This window comes from Ciconia boyciana, chromosome 2, assembly GCF_034638445.1.
Source record: "Ciconia boyciana chromosome 2, ASM3463844v1, whole genome shotgun sequence".
NCBI lineage: Eukaryota > Metazoa > Chordata > Aves > Ciconiiformes > Ciconiidae > Ciconia > Ciconia boyciana.
In genome coordinates, this window is record NC_132935.1 from 168,290,967 (window position 1) to 168,310,602 (window position 19,636).

Sequence of the window (19,636 nt, forward strand, 5' to 3'; positions counted from 1 at the left end):
CTTCTAACTCTTCAAGTATGAAACAGAGACCCAATACACCACACTGCAAGTAACTGTGGATTAAAATAGCCATTTAAACAGATTTAGACTTTTACAATTTGGTCTAATACTTCCAGAGTCCTCTGGATTTCTACAATATAAGTCAAGAGAAAATGAGGTTTATTATCTGCAGAATTAGCACAGAATAAAAGCATAACTACTGAAGTATCTGCCTTCAGAAGATTAGCAACGTTACTGCTTGAAGCTCAGGACTAATCTGCTAAGAATTTGTTAACCTATCACTCACTGTAGCAGGAATACAGAACTCAGTGTCTGCTTTCAATAATCTATACTTTCTGTTCCCTCATTCTACTGCAGTCCAATCAATCCTAGGCGGAAACTACCACTCTTAAAATGCAAGCCAGCTTTACTGAATGAATACAGCAAGAACAACCTTTACTGAGCCATCTATGAAAGAAAACAAACTCTTCCCTAACAAGAACACAAGCTGTTTTATTTCATTAGGCAACACATCAGTCCGAAGCCTCTGCATGTTGTGATCAGTCCAACTTCAACTTCCCAACACTAAAGCTCAACCAACTGATTATAAGAGCATCAGGCACCTCAGAAGAAGGTGCTGACAATCTGCAAGAATGATCATGCTGGATCAGACCAAAGGTCCGTCTTGCTTAGTATCCTGTGGAGCAGCTGGGCTAAAACCAGGCAAGGAGAAAGGGGTGCAGAGAAGGCCTCATGGTCATCAGGAGCTCTTGGAAGGGGTTCCACCCAGCATCAGCAGCCTGCCGCTGAGGAAGAAGGGCACAGCAACCGGGAAGCAGATGCTTCACATTGCCAGGCACGTCCTGTCACAAGCAGGTAAGGCCAGGCCACCAAGTGCCAAGGTGCTTCTAAACCCCAGGAGGGTGAAACCAGCTCCCCGCTGTGCTAGTAAGACACAGGAAAACTGAGGCTTTGCTTTGCACAGGACTGACTTCATCTGTGCTTGAACTGTTTGTTCTTCACCCACCACGACGACAATGGCAGGATGTGGCCCAGGAGAATCTGCCCACCTTAACAGAGGAACAGCAAGGAGGTAGCTCTGCACAAAAAAATGCAGCAGCCCTGACCGGGACGTCTAGGAAGGGAGTGTAAGAATCGGGCAAGTATGTACGATACATACCCTAGTGCTCTAAAGAGTCTCTCCCAGCACCTTCAGCTCAAACCACACTTGGCTTAGGTAGTCCCAGTGTATTTAGCAGCTTTCAATGAATCTTTCTACCACACAGAAAAATGCAGACTGTATCCTGCTTTTTCAGTAGCTTCACAGAAAAAGGAATGATGATGACGACCTTACAGAAAACATAAGGAAAACCCCACAAGAAATAAAAGTGCACCAAATTTTACTCAATTTAATTTGAAGTGCCAGCCTCTCAACTTGGGCATTTATGCCTCCTTAAACTAAACTTGCTCACTTGTCTTTTGCAGATCCCCTGAAGTCGACAGGCATCCAGGACTGGAGACTGAAAACCTTTTCTCTAGATGTAAACAAAGGTGACAGGGGAAGGGGAAACTTCATTTGAGCCCCTTTGTAAGGGATGAAGGCCTGAAAGGCAACTGAGTCACAGCCATCAGCTTATGAGCAAGAAGTGAGAAAGCAGCATGCAATCTGGTGGGGGAAAGGAATGTCTTCTCCGTAAGACTTCAGTGCAAGTTTCACTGTGTTGTTGTCTGTATTGGGTTTACATCCCTCCCTCCCTATCACTGCTTTATCCAATTTACACAGGATCGGACACCGTGTGAAGAAGTGAGGTTTTGGGCTTTTTTTGAAGCAGCACTAAGTTCTTCCCTCTCCCCCCTCCCAAGAATAAGGTGGCAATAGATGGAGAAATCTTTAGAGAAGTGAAATAGAAGGGAAGGAAGTAAGATGAAAAACTTCTCGGAGAACAGTCTAAAACCCAAGGAGATACCACAAAGCTATACATGAAAATGGATCAGTTGGAAGAACAGCATGGTAAATAATTGGGACAGTCAGTGCATTTCATGGGTGTATTTTCTAGGGAGCTTCTCTTAACTGATATATCCAGTACTCCACGGCATGAAAAGCTTATTCAGCAATTCTACAGACTAAAGTTTGCCTCTTGCTACCGAGTCTCTTGAAGCCCACCGACTGCTTGCACAGGGCATACGTCCCCAAATGCTAGTTAAACACTGAACAACAGAAGGAAAGTTCCCAATCTGTTTAAAAATTACTGCTTCCCCCCCCCCCCCCCAAACAATTGATCAGTAATATTTTTCTTACAGACTCAAGGCTCCATAAAAATAGGAAGAACTAAAAGGCTAAACTCTAGGTGTCTCTTCATCACCAACAAGGCAGGTAAGATTTACTTCTCCATATATTGAAAATTAATAAGCACAAAAAATATGTTCTACATTCAGTGCAAGGAAAGAGACTTAAAAAGCTCAGAAATCCACTCGTTAGAAAAATAAAAATCAGGTCACTAGGATGCTGTACAGCATCCAACCTTAACCTAGACAGGCAAGGTACTTTGGTCATCCATTTATAAAAAGGAGGTAATATCTTCCAACAGGCTGCCTACAAGACAGGCAACATCATCTATATATTTGGCAGTTTCGGTTGTTGTTCTTTTACTCAATAGATCACAACTGGTAATTTTATATTACTTCATACAAGAAATTCCCCTCTAGAATCCTCCCAACAGACATGCATACCTATTTCAAATTTTTACAACTGAACCGTACATACAGAAGTCTTGTAGCTAAAGATCTCTTTCTTAGCCACTATCACCAATGCCTTAAATGTGAAATTACTTTGATCAACCTATAAGAGGAGGAGAACTAACCAGTTAAACAGTCCGTTGACTTGGCAGGGTGACGTGGCGCAGGCTCTGAGGGGTGCTGGAGACCCACTGAGGGGGGTGCAGGAAGGGCTTTGACACATAGGGTTTCCCAAAGACTGTGTAAGATGAGAGCTCTGCAAGAGAAAAAGGAAATCTCCAACTCAGTAAAGCTTAATGTCATAACAAATCTGAAGACGGATGAGGGCAGAGAGGCGAAAAGCCCAGAAAACCAAAAAAGCAGAGTAATCTAAGGAGCATTCTGCAATTATAAATATAAATATTGAGCTTAAATAGGCCCAGTGTAAACAATCACATGCGATTTAATCAATTGCATTTCAAGCAACAATCTCCAAATCAATCAAAGCTCATATTTTAAATGTATTCTTAACCATCACAGAATAAGTATAACAGTAGAGCTTTTAGTTCTCTGTTTTATAAGCTGGAGACTATTTTCAGAGCAAGACAGCCTCATTTTTGAGCTGTTCTGCCTTTTCCACTAGAGAAAATACTCTACTAAAATACTTATATTCTATAAGTATTATACTCTTAAGCTTATACTCTACTAAAATCTGTACTAAATGCTATATGAATTCCATAGAAACTTTCTGCAGTTTTAATGAAATACTAGTATTAGTTAAGAACATTTGATGGTTCAAATGGTTCACACACACTCATTGGACATGATTCTGAAGTGTCAAAACCAAAATACTTCTGATTTCCACACCATTAAACCCCAATACCTGCAGTTCACTGCACGCGTATATATATGTTAGCGTTAGTTAAACAAACCCCCACAAAGATAAAAGAGCAACAGAAGTACAGTTTTCCTCATACTGCACTTCAGTGTCACAGCTTCGTCCCTTGAAGGAAGCACCTTCTTGTCAAATAATTAATACAAGGATTTATTGAGTCACAGACTGTATCTGGACCACAGAGTTCAATTGGTAGAGCTTCCATTAACTTGTTTATTCCCTTTTTGAACAATTTAATTTTGCCATAGAACGTTTCAAATCTGAATGTAATTATTGACTATACTTCCTTTTAGTAGGTATTTCTATTGTACAATGAAAAAAACAATGAATCATCCCACATTCATCTTGAATTTATCAAGCACAACCTCTCACCCCTGTTCCCACAAGAGTTCAGTTACTTATTCTCAACGTTCAGATTCCACGGCTTACCCTTCCACATACCGGGGTATCATCCCTCAGAATTTGCAGCTGAAAAAGTTAAAGCTGGCTTCCAAGAAAAGGAGGAGTCTTAATTTTTTTTTCTGTGTCCTCTGAAACCTGAGTATTTTCCCTGCTCTACAGCTGCAGCTTGTGACAGTTGACCCTTCATAGTGTCACAGAAGTTAAGGCTACAAGCCCCTGGTAAGTCACTTGGTCTGGTGACCTGTATACCAGAAGCTGCCCACCACCACCCAGAAATACCAGGTTCCGAACACTACTTAGATACATCAATCCTTTACAAGGGTCTTTAAAACCATCGTACGCAAACGACGTGGGTCAGAAGTGCCATCAACACCAAGACTCTAGCAACACCTTAAGATCAGAAATTAAAGGTTTCCTAAACACTAGTTTTCAGTTTTTTCATGACTGCAAACTCAATCACTTTCCACAGACCTTGCACAGGAAATTAAGATTCACAGTAGATTTCTGTGGTGGGTTTTTTTGTTTCACAGTTTGGGTTTGGTTTTGTTTAATTTTGGAGGACTCTAAGAATACACAAAAGTACAAGAGTTTTTTTAAAAGCATAAGGTGAAGCAAGTTCAGTTGTCACGCGTCAAATACAAAGTACTAGTAAACTGATATCAGCTGATGCATTAATATATTAGAAAAAACAGCAAAAATGAGTTATAAAGAAACATTAAAATAGTATAGTAAGACCAAATTCTTTGATGTGATTTATAAACTGCTGTTGATTTAAGACTTGGTTTAATGAAAGTTTCTTTCTTCACTTCTATCACTGCAAAATTACATGCTTCTTGATTACTGACCTGCTTCTGCATATTATACAGGAAACGGGAAGGAACAGCATCTCCTACAGTGCACCTTGGGATAGAAGATGAAGGCGAGAGCCACTTATTCTTTTGGGAGGTCACCAGTGACACAGAACCCAATCGGCCCTGCTTCTTCATTAGGTCTCCAGGCTGCCAGTCACCTCCAAGGACTACTGGGCCCTGGGGATAAAAAGTGACACTGAATTCCACTCACAGAAGCCACAGCACAACAAATATTTCTTAAGTATACTCTAAAAGGGAAAGAAACAACTTAGGAGTTACAGTTCTATGGCAACTTCATCAATTAAAAATGTAAGTGTTCTCTCTAACCTAGGGGAAGCAGTTTAAGGAGGAAACGTTACTAGGCCAACATCAATGCTGTTTGTTTTTCCTAGAAGAGCTGTCCGCAACCATGGCTTATAATTAATATGCTGGTTTCAAGGTTCTCCAGCTCTGCTCACAGCTACAGGGAGGTATAACCGAGATCAGCAAAAAGGAAATCAAGGCATGACAGTGCCTGCAGGACATTACTTGCTCGGTATCGTTGGTCAAGGACCAGCAGACATCGGTGACTGCTATTTTAGACTAGACTGTTCACAGAATGTAGACTATGAAGAATAACATGGCAGTAATTAATAAGTACTGCTCAAAAGCTGATGACTGCCATGATTAAGACTACCATCCTCCCGTCACACTATTCCATTTCCATTTTTATAATGGGTGAGGAGAGCTGGCCACTCTGCAGCTCAGTTTCTACTGCTCCGGTCACACATATCCTTTTCATCCTTACCAGCGTATACTTACGTTGCGGCAAGTATACTTACACCCTTACCTTGCGGCATACACACAATGCTCTACGCACCAACCTATTTCTCTTGACAATCTTCTCTGTGCTCAACAGCAGCTTAATAGTTTCTCACACCAGCAAAAACTCTTTAGTAAAAGAGATTGGTAGAAAGTAGCTGGAAATTTAGCATTCCTTATGGGAAAATTTAATGTTATTCACAGTGTAGTCTACACTTTATAGCACCTGTGGTATAATTATACACATGCTTGTGAATGGAAAAAATATTATGCAGAACAATTAACTTATTTCATGCATTTGCATTCATGTCTGTATAAACATCGTAATTGCTTGAGAACAGTAACTGCTTTACAGTTAATCATAAGCTAATTTGGTTAAAGAAATACTGAAATACAGCTAAGACAAATTCCAGTGACTTAGAAAAGATTCAAAGCACCTGAAAAGTTAGTATTCTCCTTCACCTGGTTGTGCTGCATGAGAGACTAATGTTATGAAAGTCTAGGGCCCTTCGGAATCACTATCTTCCGTAGCATTGGAGTAGAATCAAAGAGCAATTCAGATTGGAAAGTAAATCTGGAGGTCATTTAGTCTAAGCCTCCACTCAGAGCAGGTCTGACTGACTCTCTCATTGGCAACCCTAGCCAAGAATGCCAATAGATCAAGGCTTTCCTCACCTGAGATCTCGCAGGAGCACCTACAAAAGCATACAAGGAGCAAAGCTATATAGGCACTGCTCTTTGTCTTTGTCACAGACACATTATACCCCAGTGGAATAATAAGTTTTCAATTTATCAGACAAGTCATCCAACATATTTGATTTGCAAAAGGCATTTATCCAGAGAACACAGACACATATGCAATAAGGACAATAATTAAAACAGTTTTTCTTCCAGAGAAAGGGCAGGAGGAAGGAAAACACTCGAGCCAAGTATAAATCCTCCCATTCTGCTTTTTTCCCCAAAGTCTAGGGAAATGAGCTTTGCAGTTTACACTGAAAGCCAAACAGATTCAAATCATTTCAAATCGGAACATGAGAGTGATTTCAAAAGTTCAGAAGCACCTTGAAAGGATTAACTCAAGTGTTTCCAGAGACTTTTGCAGTGGACTGAGAGGCTCTTAAACGGGGAAACCCCAAAATGCATTTCAAGTTTTGAAGACGGAAAGTTTTGTTTAATTTCTTCCAGGAAATCTAGTCACATAGAAGTAAATATCATTCTAGTCAAGAAATGAGTATTCATCCTATCCATTTTCTACCATAACACTTCTCAGATATTGAAGTGAAACAGTAAAAGGTCACGGCCTAGAAGAAAAGCATAAAACTTGTGTACACAATCTTCTGAGATTTAAAGATCTACATGCTTTAAATGGTAACACTTTCCAGCCGGCGTCAAGGCTTGAAACATAAACAGTAGCTGCGAGCACCTCTGCTGGTACCCTGGCACTATGCCAGTGTAGAAACCAACACTTGTGAGGACCAGCCTGGTAGCTTACGCCGCTGTGGAGCCCCATTCCGCTAATGAGCTGCTCTGCCTGGACAAGATGATGAAATTAAGCCCCTCCTCTCTCAGCAAGCTCTTACTATAATCTTTGTGAAGTAGACAGAAATCACAGCCTTCAAAAGATACCAGTAAGAGGTAACACCTCTTACTGGTTGGTATGGGACTAACTCAAAAGCTCAAAAGCTTTTTCCATCACCCTTATTTCTACAGAGAAAAAACCATTCTGCTGAAGAAATAGCCCGTTAAGAGCTTCCAGAGAACCTCCCAAGCCATAAAACAGAAGGCTAAAATTACCTTGGCAGCACGAAGTCGCTTGTAGATATCCGTCTGCTGTCTTATTCGATATTCCAAATCAGAGATTTGAGCCTGCAACCACGTCCAACGGCAAATAATGGCTGCTCTCTCCATCGCCCACTGGCACTCTGCATGGCGACGTCTGAAAAGCAAAAGTTTGCTTGTGCTTATCATTTAAGGAATAGTTTCAACACTAGAAGAAAAAAAAATTGACAAATTCAAGAACAATTTCACTATTAAAAAGTGATTAAGAGTTCGTGGCGGATATAGGACAAATGAGTTTTCCCCCCACAAATTCTACCCCAAGACAGAGCGCTCAATATAATTCAACTATGCAACAAAATAGGCTACAAAGGAGCAGGTATGATCAATTTGACTATCACAAACCAATGCAGGAGTCCAGCTGTTTCCAGACAAGCACAGAAATGACTTCTCTCCTCTGCAAATTTGGGGGAAGGGACTGCCTGAAGGGACAAAGTCCGAGCATGTGCTGCTGACCACAGAGCAGGACTAACCTGTCTTTGTGACACTCCTCATAGCCGTTTGTGTAACACCCTCTTAAAAACCTCTACCAACAGAAATCCCACACGCCCGTCAGGAAGGTACCCCAGTGCTTCACCATCTCAGCCGCAACATTTTTAGTCTATTGCTTGAATCTCTGTTGCTGTAACAGAAGACCATCACACCAGTGCCACGTAGAACACCAGATATTAAAACACCTGCACAGATAAGACTTCCTTTATACTCAAGGTAAGAGGAAGTATTGTCTTCACTGAAAGTTATTGTTTGAATGAAGGTTTACCTTAACGGACCGCACCATACATTCTAGTGGGTTCAGCAGCCGATGCGCTGTGTTTAAGCATTAGGCACTGTGCAGTAACCTTACCAGCCTCCCAAAAAGCATCCCTGCTTGTCAGTCAGAACCTTTAGGCTACAGACAGACAAGCAATGACAACCCACACTACAGCACTTTAAGAAGCTGTCATGCCCAGCACAAACGACAGCCTATGGCATGCGCTGTAATGCTTGGCACATGCATTATACCTAAAAAAGGCAGATAAGGTCCTGTGTCTAACACGCAGATTGAATTTCTTTTGCTGAAACAGAAAAATCACCTTGCGTAACAAGTTTTTTCATAATTTTAGTGTTACAATTTCAGTTACACTGCTTACTAAAACAGACCCACAAACTACTATATCACTACAAACTGAAGCACACAGGTGGCATTTATTGACAAGAGCTTTTCCACAGAGGAAAATATCTGATGCAAGTACATTCTCAACCCACAATGGAGAGTTTTAATACACGGCTCTGAATTCAATGACCTAGGGCTCTGGGCAATTCTCGGTGGCAGCACCGTGGAGGGGAGAACTGGCATCTCAGCCATGAAATACAGGACAAGGCACACCTTTGTAGGCGCAGGGGATCCTACAGCAAGGTTGTTCTTAGGAAATGAAAGTGTTGTTCTCTTGCAAGACCTGCACCCATAAATAAATTTACAATCCTAAGAGAACCTTGTGGCTTAAAGACTCTCAAAGTTTTGTTATGTCTAAGCAAGTAGTCTAAGAAAGATTTTGTAGCTCACAAATCCTAAATACATTTAGCATTTGATCTGAATTTATGGAGATTAAATGAAGCACACATTCAAATAATCCTCATAATATAAGCAAACACAGCTACAGAACAGTACATCAATCACTTCAGACTTGGAAACAATGGCTAATGCAAATACCACTTCGTAAGTGGAAGTTTGTGGAGGCTCCAGTGTATGCTTTTTGCTTTTGCACCAATAGTTTGCAATAACTTCACAAATCTTTTAGTGCAGGCAGGAATTTCCCTGCGAAAGAATAGGGATTAAAAAAATAATTGAAGTTTAATCTTCCGTTCTTAACTCAAGACCGCTCACTTGACAAGCTGATGTAATTCAATTCAACTCAAACCTCTACTGCCAACCCCACGGTGGGTTTTTTTCCCCTCTCTTCAGAAAGTGCATGACCTACTTTACACCAGCAGTATGATGAGTAAAGAGCAAAGACCAGGTAACAATTAGGGCTAAAACCACTTTGGGGAAATGTTGAGAGGCTCCTTTTCATCTGTGTGGGGAGTCTGCTGTGTCTGCATAGGATCAGATGTGGCTACAGTTTAAGAACTCTAGTTTTAATAAAGAAACACATCAAATAATTATTTAGGGCAATATATCAAATGTAAGAACAAAGCACTGACTAGCTGAAAAAAATCAGAGCTCTCAGAGAAAGAAAAAACTTTGTATTTTCTTTAAATTAAAGCTCATAGAAACAATTGGGAATCAATATGTGAGCAGAGAGAGAAACCTCAGAAGCAGCCCCAAGCTAACGATGCAGCTTCGAAGCAACTTCAAAGAGTCCAGTTAGCACATCAGTGAATGAGATTCTTCTGACTGACAAGGTCATGCCAAAGGGAAACCAAGCCACAATTTGGCTGACCAAACACTTTGTAACGAGGTTTTTCCACAGGAAGTTTAGCTGATATGCGCTCCTGAACACAGACCAACTTTTACTGATGCAAAGACCTTACTGACCCAAATGCTGTCCCTTCAAAGTACAGTTTACCTTCCAGCCTGAAATCCATTTTATTGCAGATTTTTCTTTTATTTAATTCATTTTTTGAGTACCACCATCATCATCTTCCAAAGATCAGGATTTTTTTTTTTTCCTCCTCCAAACATACTACAGCAAGAGCATGTTGTTTCAAATACCTGAAAACACTGGGGCATCCAATCTGTTCTCTCTCGGTCTTCAAATGTGGCAATGCAACATTTAAAAATTAAGGTGAACAGGCCTGCTTTACTAGATAAAAAACAAGCACTGTTCAAAAGCAGCCAGTAAAAAAAAGTTTAAAAGTAATTCTGAGCTAAAGATGTCTAAAGAGAAATTAAATAATAGGAAAGAGTGTTCAGGCTACGATTCCATTTGGAATTGGAGCACCACCAGAACTCCTTCCAATACCACTCTGATTAAACAAAATTATAGATGATAACGGGGGGGCCAATGGAAGGTGTTAGTGTCCTGGAAGTTATTCAGCCCAAGAGAAAACCACTGCGTCGGCTGGTAACAGAGCCACAAATGATGAAAGGCAAACTGAAGGCTTCCTCGGCATTGCTACTTTAGCCTAAGAATTCATAAATGTACCAGTATATAATGCAATATAAAGACTATTGCAATTGATTATTACAGGTTTATGTCTATGTAAGTCTTGATTATTTAGGGCTAGGCAAGTGTCTTACCTTGTACATGTCACAACTTTAACACAGAGGCAGAACAAGGGAGGCAAATGTGCAACTCATACCAGGTTGCCTGCTTGGCTTGCTGTCTTAGTTTTTCTTCCTAGAGAGCACGGTATACTAGCCTTACTTGCACCTCCCGTTCATGTCTTTAAGATATGGGTTAATCTTTCCCAATTGCTCTAGAAGAGTTAACTGCAACAAATTCAGTCCACAAAGGAATTCTTTAGATGTACCTTACTGAATCTCTCAAATCCAGGCAAGCTCCCAGAACCCCCAAACAAAAATGGCACGGTGCAATTAGAGTTTTAAAACCCAAGTTTCTGCACTACCAGTGCTTTTCAGATTCCAGTGGTGCAGAAAATTAAGAAAATGCCTGTAATATGAGGAGGAGTCTATCTGTAACAACAGCAAATGATTAGTACCAAATTGCTCTTGGGGGAAGTCATAAAACAAATTAGAACAGATACCAAGCATTCTGAAAAAAATGCAAGACAATCTGTGGGAGCATTCGTATAGGCATAATTAAGTAAATTTATAGTACATTTACTACTACCATTATGCAATTGTCACAAACGAGCGCATTAGTATCTTTAGCATATCACAGCCTCCCACAGCCTTGATAATCATCACTATACTTTAGTATCAAATCAATTAAAGCTTGGATAACTGTCAAACAGATTTTTTTCTTTCTTTCTTTCCCTAGAGAAAGAGTAGCAAACAGAGAGGTATTGAAATAAGTCACAAGGAAATTGAGTTTAATCAAACTGACATATAAGGTAAGTGACATGGTACAGAACTGCTATTTAATAGCATGCAGGAGAATCCATTTGTCAGAGGACTAACAGGCACATTTCTAGGGTATGACACGAGAAGAGAACAGAAACCCCAAACAAACGCATGAATAAAGGGGCTCGGTTATCTCATACTTTTAAATCAAGGTAGCAGATTTCCTCATTTTATGCATATGTAGTTCAATGGAGTTTATGACTTGGACATGGGACATTGCAGCTGCTAACGGTGTAGTGTCTGTCAGAGACACCACTGGTAGATCTAACCAGCAACACTTACGCACGCCTGCCTCACCTAGACCAAGGCTCTGACAAAGTCAGCACCGTTTTTGGCCATGGACAGTGTTCCCTGGAGGCACCCACGCAGAGTTACAGCAAAAGACCAACATCACCAACACATATGCACAGAAAACGCATAAAAGTCACCTTCTATTTTAAGCAAGCTTACAAAAATCTTGTTTATAGACAAATACCTCTAAAGCCTTCCACAGGACAGACCACACAGTACTGACATTCACCTGAGCAGGCAGAGCCGGTCTCCATGCTCTGAACTGGCTACAGCAGTTTCTCTGGCAATGCACAAAGCAAGAACAGTCCTTCCCTTCTTCCTTCTGAAACCTCTTACCTCCAGGGACCCTTAATTTCAGTTCTCCCCAGCTATTTTGTACTAACTCTGAAAAGAGAAAGACTACGTGCCTACCAACAGCATGACAATGGCAATCATTATCAGATAGTTTCTTTCTCAAATGATGTATCTGCTGCCACTACCAAGGTATGAAAATATCTGCAGAGAGTAACCTTTTGAATAAAGAAAAGGCAACAAGCTAAAACAATGTCTGAAAGAAATTACTACCTCATCTGTAGACATTTTGATGAACAAGGCTGTTCACAATGATGCAGTAATCACAATTGACTTCTTGAACCTGGATATCAGACTTGTGTTTTCGGGAGATATTTATCTTGCTTGTAGTTTTCCAGGAAGCTTTCTCTCTTCCTCCTGACAATGACTCAAGCTCACCACATCTGATGAATTAAAAATACTGGTTTCAAGATGACATGGAAGGAACTGCATAAGCCTCAGGTGACATAAGAACTAATTGTTCACCTCCCTCCGCAACCCTACGTGTGAGGTTGTTGGGGTTTTTTTTAAGGCAGGTTTTGTGCATCTATATAAAAACCCAAGCACGCCATATTCAGGTTACTAAACCAGAATTAAAAGAAGTGAGGTGAGACTATGGGTCAAACTTCTTGTGATTACAGGCTGTGGATATAGAGCTTTCTACACCCTTGCTTAAGAGTGATCAACCTGGTAGACCACCAATCAAAAAGGAAACAAATACTTTTTTTCTTCTTTGGCGACATTTTTCACCAGAGGGTTTCTGAACATCCTTATGACTGAGGGTAGCACAATCCTCACATCCTGATGACACCAAATGGGATCACTTGCCTCAGGGAACATAAGCAGAAGATACCTCTTCTGAGCATGCCAGACAAGTCTCTGAAGACAAACTTCAGTCATGACATGATAGGAACACAGAAGCAGAAAGATAATGCCCCAGCAACTTCACAGGAAAAAAAAAAATAAAATCAGGCGTGCCCAGATTTTAAAGCACTAAGCCTGGGACCACAGTTATATTAGGCATAAGCATACATGCTCTTCAAGGAAAAAGATTTTTTTAAGGCTAATCCTGATAAATTCTTTCCATTCTGATATATGCTTTAATTTCAGAAACACCTGAATTTCCCCACCCTCACCTTAAATCACTGTCTACAACAAGTTCTTAACAGGTTTGAAGCGGCTCCTTACAAATTCACAGCCTGAAGATCTATTTGAATATTGCCTTGTGGTAGGGAGGTCAAGATCAGAAGATTACAATGGTTCTTTCCAGCCAGAAGGGAAACTTCACGTACTTTTGCCATTAGTTTAGGTACATTACCACAAGGTAAGGAATTTCCAGATGTAGTAATCCACATCTAGCTTTCCACAATATTGGGAGAGTTACGACAGTATTTACAGACAGTAGTCACCAAAATGAGAATATAAGCATTTAACACAGATTAGTGGGGGGGGGGGGGGGGGAAGGCAATTTCAAAACATATTGATTTTGCCAGATTATCTGACATTAGAAAGAGATCAATGTACAGGAGCATATTCAACACTTAAGCAAGAACAATCTACTATCAATCACCTTTTTTTGGCTTCAAATCTCACTGAGTTGGTTTTTAGAATTTAGCTAATAATGCAGCAAGCAAAGAAAACCAACATTTACGTTTATTAAAGGAAATATAATTACACAAAGTATCTAGAAGCAGAGAGAGAATAAAACATAAAGCAAGACTCTGCAATTGATTTTTAAGCTTCCGTCGGGTCTGTCCCACCCTACAGGCTCCACTCCCCGTTCCACAATCCCAGCTCCCCTCTGCTTGCCCATGCACAACAAGCACCAACTAGTCCAAAACCAACCACCGCCAACATCCATCCATTTGGCTGGTCATTGCTAGCAGCCTTCAGTTAGGAGCGGAAGTTTGAACTGCTGCTGTACACAGCCCGTTTTCTGTGGATACCTTCCACGGGCCCAGAATCTAAACTCAAGAGTTGTATCCACGTAAATTTGTTTCTGTGAGATAAAACATGCGACAGCTAAAGTAAGATTTCACTCAGCCAAACTTAACTGAAGTATCCAAGACAGCAGATTTGTGAATGCCCGCATGAGCGTACATGCAGAGGAACACAGAAAGGCAAGCTTTGTGCAAATCCCAGTTGGGATTTACACTGCTCCAATGATGAAAAAAAAAGACTGCAAGCTCAACTTGAAAGCATTCGCAATTGAGAGATGTAAAGCAGCTGAGAGCACATTTTAAGTTGAAGCCAAAGTCAAAAGTAAAACAGGAAAATCACATGCTACTTATTCTATAATTTTTCAAGCCATTACCCACACCAAACATAAGTATTTCATTGTTTCTGCACTAAATTATAGATTGGAAATAGCGACATTCCTTTAGATACACTGTTTTATGACCAATATGTAGATTAAGCAACTAACCTGTGATTAAAGAGTTCATGTAAAAGTAAAGAACACATACAGGACTGTAAAGCCTCCACAACAGTTGGAGCTGTTTACAGCTCCCTCAAACTAACCGCTCGGGCTGAAGCTGCTTGTTATAAAGCCCAGCTACCCCAGAAATACTCACAGCAGTTACAGCTTTTGCTGTAGGGTAGTTAAGAAACAGTTGTTTCTTCACAGCCATGTTTCAACAGCATGCAGTCTATACGGCAAGGCCATTGACTAGAATTAGGCCAAAAACCAGGAAAAATACTGGAAAACAAAACCTTCATCTTAACAGGCCTTTGCTACAAATAAATATAAATGTACAACACCCCTCTGAAACATTTCAGTTCCCATGAAAATCCAAGTGAGTTACATTCAAGGGAAACTACATGGCAAATCAATAGGAAGAAAACTGAATAAATAGAGAATGTGTCTAAATACCACACATTTCTACGTGTGCAATAAAAGATCTGGACAAACAAGGCAGAGGGAGATAAAGAGGATCAGTGCCATGCTGGGAAAGGCATAATGTTATGAAGTTGCTATCTTGGATTTATGCACAAGAATTTTTTGATCCATTTTTGACTGCCAAGTAATCAATTCTGAGATTTTTTTATTATTATTATTATTTTTTAAATAAACAGAGGGAAGCAGGAAGACAACTATACAAAGACTTAACTCACTGGCTGATGCCCTCTACTCTGCTGCCTTCTTGGCCTCCTGGCAGATAAAAGCTTCCAACAAACTCCCTTGCAGTTTTTTTGGGGTCCTCTATCCTTCTATGAATTACTCTCCAAAGGGCTGCCACTTTGTTACATTTTTCATTGTTGCTCTCCGAATGCCAAGGGAGGCGGAATCAGGTAACTTCCACTTTGCTGATGCTCAGGAAAGCTCCGAGGGCCAGGGGAGACAGGAATGCAAGGGTTTACTGGGAAGAGAGAGCGCGCAGCATCACAGAGAGTTCCATCTGACCAACCTCCGGGTTCTGAAGCGGAACGAGGACAATTAACATACAGACCCTTTATTCATCACGGACAACCAAATAAAGAATACATTACAGTAGGAAATGGCAGAATATGCAAGTCCAAGAGACAGCTTTCTTTGCTCTCCTTCCCTCCCCCAAGACAGTCATTCCACTAAACAGGTCATCTCAGAGTAGAGAGAACAGTTACTTCAATAAAACATTTAGAAAAAGACTAACCCAGGATCTCCACAACACAGCCAAATCTTAATAGGTGTCTAAGGCCAGTCGCTGTCTCCCCTCTTTAGAAAACAGCAAACCTCAGAACACAGATGAAACCCCACAAGGTACAAATGTTATTTAGAGGATGCGACATGTACACTGAACTGCTCAGCAGATACATCCGGCAGGAATAAGCCATCACCTGGCTTTACAATCTGTGCTAATCAACTTAAAATTACCATACAGAACCACTGCTGGTTTGGGTCTTTCCTAAAAGGCGATTAAATCTTCCCAAGAGCTAGCAGCAGCCAAGTGAAGTAGCCCTGCTTCCCTCTCTTCTGCCCCAAGAGCTCCTCTTGGAAAACACCTAAAACCACGACCACAGCTTCAGGAGACAAAGTGACAGAACAAAACTCATTTTTCTACAGAGCTGATGGTTTCACACCATGAACCACTCCACCTGGGAGCCAGAGATGGCTGTGCTCGAACAGGGCGCAGAGCCAGGGCAGAGCACGGGCCATCCCTTTTGCCAGCAGCTAGCCATTATCTGGCTTCTCTCTTATCAAATCACCTTCTTCAACAGACCACACAAGTACTACTTTTGGATATGAAGTTGAAAAAAAGCAGTAAAGACCTCTGTTCTCATTATAGCTAGTTTTCAGATGACTGACCACTTCACACACAGAAAACAAAACTGATCACTTCAAACGTCCTGTGTGTTTATTGTGAAATGGAGACACATCGTTCGCCACCAAGATCAGCAACCTGGCCACGTCAAAGCTGACGTGTGCTGCTTCCTAGTGCACTTCCAAACCATGCCTACTGCAAAAGCACTTTAAGTTGGTTTGGAATAATACAGAAGGCCATTGTCAGCGCAGACACTGGGCTTTTGGAAAGCCTTTACCTTCATAAAAGTAAAAGCTTTCTCTTCATATTGTTTGTCCTGCCACCAACACCGATTTGGTTAGCTCCTTCCTATTAACATTATCACAAAACAGCCCTATCCTACTTTTATTTATCAAACTGGGGCCAAATTTTATCCTTTCCCTGCCCCCAGTTACGTCAGGCGGTTTAACAAAAGGTCACTTCTTCCTACAAATCCGACCTTGCTCATATCTTTAAACCAAGATGGATACAAAAGCGTTACGCTACGAAGTGGCACACACTGCAAAGGTTGTCCGAGCAACTCGCTTCACAGATAAACTGTGAACACCTCATAAATATTTCCGACCTAATATATGCAAAACCAACACGGAAGAGAAAGCACCGTAAAAGCACATAGGGTAAAGAATACTTGGTGTACGAGTTTAAGGAAAAAAAAAAACACAACATAAAAGCTCACAAGGAAGAGGAAGAAGCGAATACAAGATAAAATCTCCCATCCTTGCTGCCTTCGGACCGACACTGCCGCTCTCCCCGGCGCTCCAGCCGCCGCCAGCCGCTCCCCCCTCCACGGGAGGAAACCGGAGACCCGAGACCCCACGCACCGGGATTCACACCTGACACCACGCCCCGCTCCTGCCCCCGCCACAGCCCGGGCCGGGGGGCCCCGGAGCCGTCCCTTCCCGGCGACATGGGGGTCGTTTTCGGGTCTAAGGAACGAAGCCCGGGGAAAGCCGCCAGAGGATAAACGGGGAAGGCAGAAAGAGGTTTTCTCACGCTTTTAGCATTAAAAAAAAGCGCCGCTATTCAGAAGAAGCGCTATTAAAGCGATGCTTTAGACTTAAATAACCCGAAAACGCACGTTTGAGCGGCCAGACTCCTTGAGCAACTCTACAAACGCCGCAGGAAGTATCTTAAGAGGCACCTTCCCGGGGAAGGGCCGCGGCAGCCCCCTACTCACTCTGGGGAGGCCGCGGCGGGGCGTCGCGGCCCCGGCCCGTCCGCCTCGCTCTCCTCGCCGGAGCCGCTGCTGCTGCCGGTGGCATCGGAGTCGCAGGCGCCCTGCGTGGCGCGGAGGCGGGCGGTAGCGCTGGCCGCCAGCAGCCGCAGGTCAGGCCCCAGAGCGGGCGGCAGGCTGCCGGGACCCGCCCGCCCTAGGTGTCGCGCTAAGCCGGCCAGCTGGTGCCGGACGTGCCGTTCCACCTGCCGGGCCTGAAGCGCCCGCAGCCGGCGGCGGAGGCGCCGCGCCCGGCTCCACAGCGCGGCCTGGCGGCCCCGCGCGGCGGCCGCCCGCCCGGTGGGCAGCGCGCACAGCCCAGGAGCCACGGCTGGGGCTGGGGCCGCGGCTGCGGCTGCCGCCATGCGGGCCCGAGGGCAGGGAGGCGGCACCGCGCCTCAGCGGGGACGCGGATGTCTCCCGGCGCCGGCCAGACAGTGCCCGCGCCTCAGCGCCACCGCAATGCGCAGGCGCAATACCGGCGCCGGCAGCCCCTCCTTCCCCCGCCGGCCGCGGCACCGATCGCCTATTGGCTGCTGGAGCACGCGCTCGCTTCAGAGCCAACCAGAACGGGTAAATAGTGCCAGCACGTGCTGGGGGGAGGAGCGGTGAGGAGGGCAGGCTGGCGAGCCAATCATAACTGTCAGCCTGCCCCCCCCCGGTCTATATAAGGCCGCGGGGGGAAGGTCTCCTTTTCTCAGGAGCGGGTCCTTGGTGGAGCTGGCGGCCATCTTGTCCCGTCGCGGCGCGGGAGCCGCCGCACCGGTCGCGTCCTTCGCGCGCTGGCCGGGCCCGGAGCTCTGCCGCCAGCAGTGATCCCCGCCGCCCCCGGCCCGGCTGCACGCCGGCAGGGCGCAGCCCCGGGCGGAGCGAAAGAAAGAACACGTCCAGCACAAGGCCCGCATCCACTGCGGAGCCCATCCTCCACCTGTTTTATGCACTAATCCAATTATAAAAACATCTCAGCCAGTAATTAATCCAGCCTGAATAATGAAAAGTCAACGTTCAGCCAGCTACCTGAGGGCTTTCCATCTTGTCTGGGCATGAGGGACGGAGGTGTGCCACACTTGGCTTGCCCGTGGCTCTGAGGGGGGAACCAGGTCTCCACAGCAGGTAGCTGGCAAGCCGCCATCTCCAGAGCAGAATTCTCAGTATTGGTAATTCAGAATAGTGGGCAAAACTGGAAAAACTCGACTAGCGCACTTAAGCAAAAAAAGCTAAGACCGTAATCCTTTACATCAGTGGATCTCAGAAATACTCCATCGAGTCAGGGAAAGCCTCTGCGGGCAGAGGCTGCCCGGGAAGTTAAGACAGCAGCCATGACCAAAGTCAGCGTCTCAGGAAAGCATCGCGGTCTGCTGCCTCCAGTCTCTTCTAGCCAACATCTTCCTGAATTACCTTTTCATAGTTTCCTGCAGAGTAACACCGCGAGGCAGAATACCAGTTAAGCAGGGTTAGCATGACAATGCTATGAGGCATCTGTTCTATAGAGTAACACCTGAAAACCACACAAAGAAGTTGCAGAGAGCTCCCAAAGCACACAGACCACCAGAAGAAACATTAAGACTGAAGAAGCAATGCTTCCACACATGCTCATCAAAAGGTGGGATGGTTTATGTTATTTAAAGAAGGGACAGTAATACTTTTATTTGAAGTTTTACTGAGAAAGGTCACAGAATTAGCTATTGTACCCTCCAGCGTTTTATTAGGGGTTTGTGGCAGCTTGATTTCTTGATGTAGCAGATTGAGAACATGGTTTCTAAACGTTTTATTTAATATCTGATTAAATATTTTTGCCAAAGCAAAAAGCCAAAAGCAGCATTTAAGAATTTAATGTTCACAATTGTACCATTTGCCCATGCAAAACCTTTCCCCCCAAAGGTTTACTTCATGGTACAGCTGCAGCTGAAGAGATAGTGTCATTGCTGGTTGTATTTTCAGGCCAATGTAATTCAGAAGAAAATTGTATGCTTTACAACAAATATTAGACCACAAAAAGGTGCCTGAGACAAGGCAAAAAATTGAAAAAGAAGAAAA

General features: G+C 43.2%; 1 protein-coding gene across 7 annotated transcripts in view; it reads right to left on the bottom strand.

Annotated features, from left to right (window-relative positions):
* The window catches only part of LOC140648627 (KAT8 regulatory NSL complex subunit 1-like), a 40,498-nt gene that overhangs the window by 16,026 nt on the left and 4,836 nt on the right, over positions 1–19,636 (bottom strand). For 3 of the 7 annotated variants that reach the window (XM_072854935.1, XM_072854934.1, XM_072854933.1), the window contains exons 1-4: positions 17,564–18,047; positions 7,438–7,579; positions 4,837–5,019; positions 2,841–2,971 (exon numbers count right to left, since the gene is read on the bottom strand). In XM_072854935.1, the coding sequence (XP_072711036.1) occupies positions 2,841–2,971; positions 4,837–5,019; positions 7,438–7,579; positions 17,564–17,964 (857 nt within the window). In that variant the 5' untranslated portion in view covers positions 17,965–18,047. Of the gene's footprint in view, positions 1–2,840; positions 2,972–4,836; positions 5,020–7,437; positions 7,580–12,340; positions 12,511–17,563; positions 18,048–19,636 lie in introns of those variants that run through there. The other 4 variants (XM_072854937.1, XM_072854938.1, XM_072854936.1 and 1 more) reach the window with 2 other exon arrangements.